Source organism: Galeopterus variegatus, unplaced genomic scaffold (genome assembly GCF_000696425.1).
Source record: "Galeopterus variegatus unplaced genomic scaffold, G_variegatus-3.0.2 Scaffold1358, whole genome shotgun sequence".
In the NCBI taxonomy this organism is placed as follows: domain Eukaryota; kingdom Metazoa; phylum Chordata; class Mammalia; order Dermoptera; family Cynocephalidae; genus Galeopterus; species Galeopterus variegatus.
The window spans coordinates 350,626-357,204 of record NW_007727469.1 but is presented as its reverse complement, the minus strand read 5'-3'; the positions used below and the strand labels follow the sequence as shown (position 1 = coordinate 357,204).

The following is a 6,579-nucleotide window of genomic DNA, read 5'->3' as shown; positions in this document are numbered from 1 at the left end:
CAAAGCAACACATGATCTGCAAAATAAAGACAGTTTTACTTCTTCCTTTTCAAAGTGGTTGCCTTTTATTTATTTTCTTGCCTTGTTATAGCCAACGTCCAACGAGTAAAAGAAATGTGCCCACGAGAACCAGGTGATAGGAAAAGGAAAAGAGTTTATTTCTGGCAGCCAGGGCTACGCAGGCCAATCGAGAAGCGCAGCCCCGAGTTGAAACCTCTCGCAGCTTTTATTTTTAGCTAGGCGGGAATTTTTCACGCCTGACACAATCTAGCCAATGCAAGCAAGCCAGCAGTACATAAGCTAATTTTGTGGTTAGCCCTGTAGCCCCTCCCCACCCTGGATTCCCCATTTATTTTAGCAAGCAATTTGTACAGAAGCAGAATGCATATGTTAAGGTCAGTAGGGGTTGGGGTTAGAACCTCCAGTACAACATTGAAAAGAGATGATACAAACAGATGTCCTTGTCTTGTTCCTTATCTTAAGAGGAAGGTATTCAGTTCACCAATTAAGTATGATCTTAGATGTAGGTTTTTTGTAGATGTCCCTTAGTCATATTAGGCCAGGGAAGTTTCCTTCTTTTCCTAGTTTGCTAAGTTTTTATGAGGAATGGGTGTTGGATTTTGTCAGATGCTTTTTCATCTACTGAGATGATCAATCATATGGTTTTCTTTTTTAGTTTGTTAAAATGATGAAACTGTACACTTGGTCATGGTACAGTATATTACTTTTTATATATGTTGCATTCAATTTGCTAACATTTTGTGTAGAATTTTTCCATCTGTGTTCGTGAGAAATATTGGCCTATAGAGTTATTTTCTTGTAACATCTTTTTGTCTTGTTTAGAATCAGACTAATGCTTACTTCATAGAATGAGTTATCTTCCCATGTCTTTCATTTTCTGAAAGACTGTGTAGCATTGATGTTATTTCTTCCTTAAATGTTTGGTAGAATTTACCACTGGAACCATCTGGAGCCTGGAGGTTTCTTTGTGGGAGGGTAGTCTGTAGGGTCTGATTTTGGCACTTTGTCTTCACTCTTTTTTTCTGATCACCCTTACTAAAGGTTTGTCAATTGCATTGATCTCGAAGAATCAGTTTTTGATTTCTCTTTTCTTTCTGTTTTCTGTTTCTTTGATTTCGGCTCTGATCTTTATTTTTTTCCTCCTGCTTACTTTGGATTTAACTTGCTTGGTTTTTTTTTTTTTTTCCTAGTTTCTTTTAGTGGAACTACAAAGATTATTAATTTGAGCATTTTCTACTTTTCCAATACAGGCTTTTAGTGCTATAAATTTCTCCACAAGTACTGCTTTGCTAAGGCCCTGCAGACGAAGATCCTTTCTTTTCTTTCAGTCACACAAAGCCTTTACTGTCATTTTTTTGTCTGCTTAAATAAGAATTGGCAATGGAAAAGTATGAAGGGATAAAGGAGAAAGTTTAAATTCACAACAGCTCCATTTCATTTTTGTACTAAGAGTGCAAGGGAGGGTGTAACATTTTGATCCAGAGAAATATCTTTTTGATGAAACCATCTTATTTATTACTTACTGCAAGTATTTATTTGTTTTGTCTCACTGTAAGGACCTGTCCAGTTAATCCTGTCCAGTTAATATTAATAATGGAAAGGAAACAATAATGGAAAGAAAACCAGTTTTATCTGTGAATTGTTTAAGCAATAACTAGTTCCTATGGGTTTTCAGGGAGGGAGAGCTCATCATAACCATGGAAGATGTCATAGACAAGGTAAATCTTGCATTTGGTTGGGACTTGGAGAACCTATAGTATTTAAATTAATGAGGAAAAAAGGGGGAAGCAGGCACAAATGAAAAGGGGGAGGGGGAATTTTAGTGTGAATCAAGATGTTCAGAGCCCTGTCATTTTATGGCCATTGCCAGCTGTTCTTTCAACAGACAATCTAAATTCCCCCTCCCCCTTTTCATCTTGATTCAGGATATGACTTGATGAGTTGACCAAACTGCAAAATGAATAATAGTTGAGAAAGTAAACTCTTTCATATATTTTGCTGCTCTGTCAAATATGAACTCTCCTTAAGAGGAAAGGGGCAGCTATTGAATTTGAAGCAGCATGGTGGTATAGAAAGAGAATGGGTTTAACTTGTTAAGACAAGTGAACAGATATGATGTTGATGGGTGGGAGGGGGGAGAAGAGGAATCGGTAAAGGGACACAAAAATCAACTACATTGTATATTGATAAAATTAAATTAAATTGAATGAATGAATGAATGAATGAATAAAAAAAGAGAATGGGTTTAGATCCCTTCTCTGTTACTAACTGAACCTCACTAAGAGTTGTTTTCTTTCAGCTTCAGACTTCTCATATATTAAATGGAGATTTTAACCTCTTATGGTAGTTTGAAGATTAGAGATAATGTATGTAGCATAGTACCAAATGTATAGTAGCTGGTCACTAGAGGAGGTAGTTGTAGTTGTTATTGTTAGAGTCTCTGTTAATTCTCAATGAATGAAAACTACTTTTTTAGTCCTTGAGTTCATTTTCTGATATTAACCCCCTCATTTATCACCAAGATTATATCATGTTCTTCTGATAAGTATTTGCATAACCCTGAGTTCCTTTTTTTAATAGCACTTATATTTAGAAGTTATATATTTAATTATGTGACTTTTATTAATATCTGCCCCCTACACTAGATAGTAAGCTCCATGCAGTGGAAAGTCATGTCTGATTTTGCTCACCATTGTCTCATCTCATTGCCTTGCACAGTGCCTGCCATACAATTGGGCTTTAGTAAATGTTGAATGGATGAAATAAATTCTTAATAGCTAATACTGAGATTACCTTATGATAATGATGGCTGCATGTAGCAAAATAGTGATGCTTTCTTTGAAGAATTAAAACACATATCATATGAACTGTGCAAAATTTCAGTACTTGAACTCACCAGTGTTATGTGGTCACATATTGACATGCTGATTGAACTCCTTAGAAATGGAGCACAGGAATATATTTTATCATATTTAGCATTATGGTGTGTTATTTTCAGCTTAACTAATCATGACTTGAATTATTATCATACTGCATGTTAACTATTATGCAGAATTTCATTTCAACTTTTTGGTTATTTCATTTTGCAAGAAATGTAATTGTTTCATGAAACACTTGTGGCTTTTTTTTAATTAATACATATTGGTTGTACATATTTATGGAGTACAGAGTTATATTTCAGTACATGTACACAGTGATGCTCAAAACAGGGTAATTACATTTGCAAGAACTGTAATTGAAACTCTTTAGCTTTAAGAAAGTGAAAATGTCAGATGCCTAATTATTCTCAGTCTTCCATCAATATAAATATTGTTTTCATGCGATTTCTCATAAGGGAGAAGATGTCAACCGGACACTGGAAGGCGGAAGGAAGCCTCTTCATTATGCAGCAGATTGTGGGCAGCTTGAAATCCTGGAATTTCTGCTGCTGAAAGGAGCAGATATTAATGTATGTAGAGAGCATTATCTTCTAGAAAAAGTCTTGTTTTTTGCTGTGTGTGATTGATTTTTTTTAATGTTTATAGCCTCTTTATTCATAATAGCTCCAAACTGTAATTGTTTTCTATAGATTTTTAAATAGGTACTTGTAGAAACCTCATTTTAAATAAGAATACAGTCTGAAATTACTCATATACCAAATTTCTTATAACCTAGAAATATATAGTTGGGATTTAAAAAAATAAGCCAAATTGACTTTTTTAAGCTGATAAGACTGAGAGGATGTTTCCCCCTTGGTTGTTGCTTTTCAGATTCTAAAGCTTGGGGAGTTAACACCATCTGAAGTTAGCAAATGATTGTCATGTAATGGTGCATAGAACCCTACAATCATAGGATAAATCTAAACTGGATTGTTAGACAAAGGTCCAGTGATCAGACAGGAATAGTCATCTGACTCCAGCCTTTTGTAGCTTCTGCATTTTGTGGTTTTAGAAAAAATGTTCAAGTAACCATGACAACAATTGAGATGAACTTTTCACATTTCAGGAGATACCATGTTACCTGACCAAATTGTGGCAGTCTTCTTTTACCTCCTCATCAGCTATGTCCAACCCCCCTGCCTCCCTGCCGCCCTTCCTTTCCTGGACCATATTGTCCTTTTTTCAGCAGTGGGGAATTGAAGCTCAGAGAGACTCACAATAGGTGGCAGAGCCAAGATTTGAGCTTCACTACGCTGACTCCCAAAGAGAGACATTGCTTGTAGGTTTGGCCTCTGGTTACTCCTCTAATAGTCTAGAAACTTATCTTTGTGTGTATTGATTGTGTGTAGTAAAGCAAATAGGTAAACATTGATTTTGAAATATTTACAGGAATTCCCTAATTAGATCTGGAAAGAAGGAAGAAATAAAAAGTGGATAAGTTTATCTCTTTCTTTATTATTTCATAGGCTCCAGATAAACATCATATTACCCCTCTTCTGTCGGCAGTCTACGAGGGTCATGTTTCCTGTGTGAAATTGCTTTTGTCAAAGGTGAGGTTAATTGCTAATTTTTATTGCTTTTTCCATTACTGAGTAATTATTTAAGCTAAGTGTTCGATTGTTGAATTCATTTAAATTTTGTGTGGCAGCAGAGATAGAAAACCAGAGTTGGTATTCAAAATTGAGGTCTAGAATAATGTTACTGAAAACAGCTGGTCCACAAACCATTGACTGTTTGTGATGGATAAAGAGCTTGAATTAGCCCTTTTATTAAGAAAATCTTGTTATGAAAAAAAGTTAGCTGAAGTAAGCACTGTACTTAGTGATGTAGAAAATGTCATCATGGACGAATAACACTGCAGACTGGTGCCACATTTACAGACCACACTCTGAGTAGCGCTGGTTTGAAATTTGTAAGCTTCATTTTTTTTTTTTTTTTTGTCTTTTTGTCTTTTTTTCGTGACCCCCGCAACGGACCGCAACCCTCAGTGTCGCGCCCGTACCGGACCGGGACCGGCAACGGGATCGCAACCCTCGGTGTTGCCCCCGCTCCTCGCTCAGCCAGTGAGCGGCCAGTCTGTATGTGGGATCCGAACCCTCGGCGGGAGCGCCGCCGCACTTCCCAAGCGGCGCCCTGTAGCAGTGCGCCACCGGGCCGGCCCGTAAGCTTCATTTTCTGTAGTACATACTGAGCAAGATTATTAGAGGTAGCTTGCTGTAAGTAAGGGCTCTTCAAGTCATCTTGTTTCTTGATATGATTGAGATAGTGGCAAATTTGGAGTTTTCCAAAATTTTTTTTCTTTGCTATTGTAAGCTCTTAAACAGAGATCAAAATCCAGCCTCAGGAATTAACTAATTAGTTGCAGCCATTCTAGCTATATTAAATGGAGTCTACAAATGTTGGAAGAGGAAAAATCTTCATGAAATAAGGCACCAATGTTAATCCCAAGCTTGTCATTTTAAGAACATATTCTGGAAAGTGCTATTCATAATATTTCATGTGGGATCTTAAAATAAGCCCTGCTAAAAGAAGCAAGGAAGAAATAGACATCAAATGAGTGCATGCACATAAAGCATTTTGCCACAGTGCTTGACACATAACAAGTGCTCAATAAATTATAGTTTTTATTATAACTAAGGCTGAACAGTATTTTATGCTTCATAGGATCAGCTTCAGTATTATATGGAAAAAATCAGGAAAGGTAGCGCTTAACACTTTATTGACAACTTTTTAAAGATACAGTTCTGAAAGCTGTTAATTAAGATCCTCTCAAACCTAGGGTCTTTTTCTACCCATAGCTTCATATTAAATATTGTTAGTGGATTTCTTTAAATATATGTTTGTTGTGTTTTTTGGTTATATGTCAACAGCAATTTTCAGATACTGCACATCATACTGATATGAAAGATGTAATTCTCCAAAAGCCAAAATAAATGGAAGTATTATTCTTTGTCACTATAATGGATCTGGTATCTATGATAGGGTGTGCTCACAAAGATTTCTAGTCACTGTGTCTCTCTCCTTACTGTCCATCCCCCCACACACATCCATGAAAAGATTACAAAGTACCTTTGAATATTTCTAGATAATTTCATCCCTGAGGAAATATTTTTGCTTACTGTATTAAAAACTGGTTGCTGTAGGCTACAAATATCGATTCACAGTTAATAAAAGATTTATATAATTTTAATATTGTATTAGTTAGTACTCTTTGTTTTGAGAATAACTAAACACAGTTCAGACAGGCTTAAACAGTAAAGAGGTCTTACTAACTCTCATAACTGTGCAGTTGAGGCAGAGCTTGGCCCTAGGCTTAAGCCACATGACCAGGATCTGGTTTCATTTTGTCTCTCAGCTCTCTTCCTCAGTATTGAATTAATTCTTAAGGCCTCAACCTGTGAAAGAAATGAATGATTCCTTATTCTTATTTTTCCCTCTTTCCCTGACCCTTTCTACCCAGCCAAGGGTTTTTTTTTGTTGTTGTTGAATGAATGATTCCTTATTCTTATTTTTCCCTCTTTCCCTGACCCTTTCTACCCAGCCAAGGGGTTTTTTTTGTTGTTTTTGTTTTGTTTTTTTGTTTTTTTGTTTTTTTTTCCTTTTTGTCTTTTTCCGTGTCCGGCAACGGATCGCAACCCTC

General features: G+C 36.2%; 1 protein-coding gene across 1 annotated transcript in view; it reads left to right on the top strand.

Moving 5' to 3' along the window:
• MTPN (myotrophin) overlaps window positions 1–6,579 on the top strand; it is a 52,913-nt gene that overhangs the window by 29,062 nt on the left and 17,272 nt on the right. Inside the window, exons 2-3 of the mRNA XM_008576462.1 lie at window positions 3,356–3,469; window positions 4,406–4,489. Of these exons, the coding sequence (XP_008574684.1) occupies window positions 3,356–3,469; window positions 4,406–4,489 (198 nt within the window). The remainder of the gene's footprint in view (window positions 1–3,355; window positions 3,470–4,405; window positions 4,490–6,579) is intronic.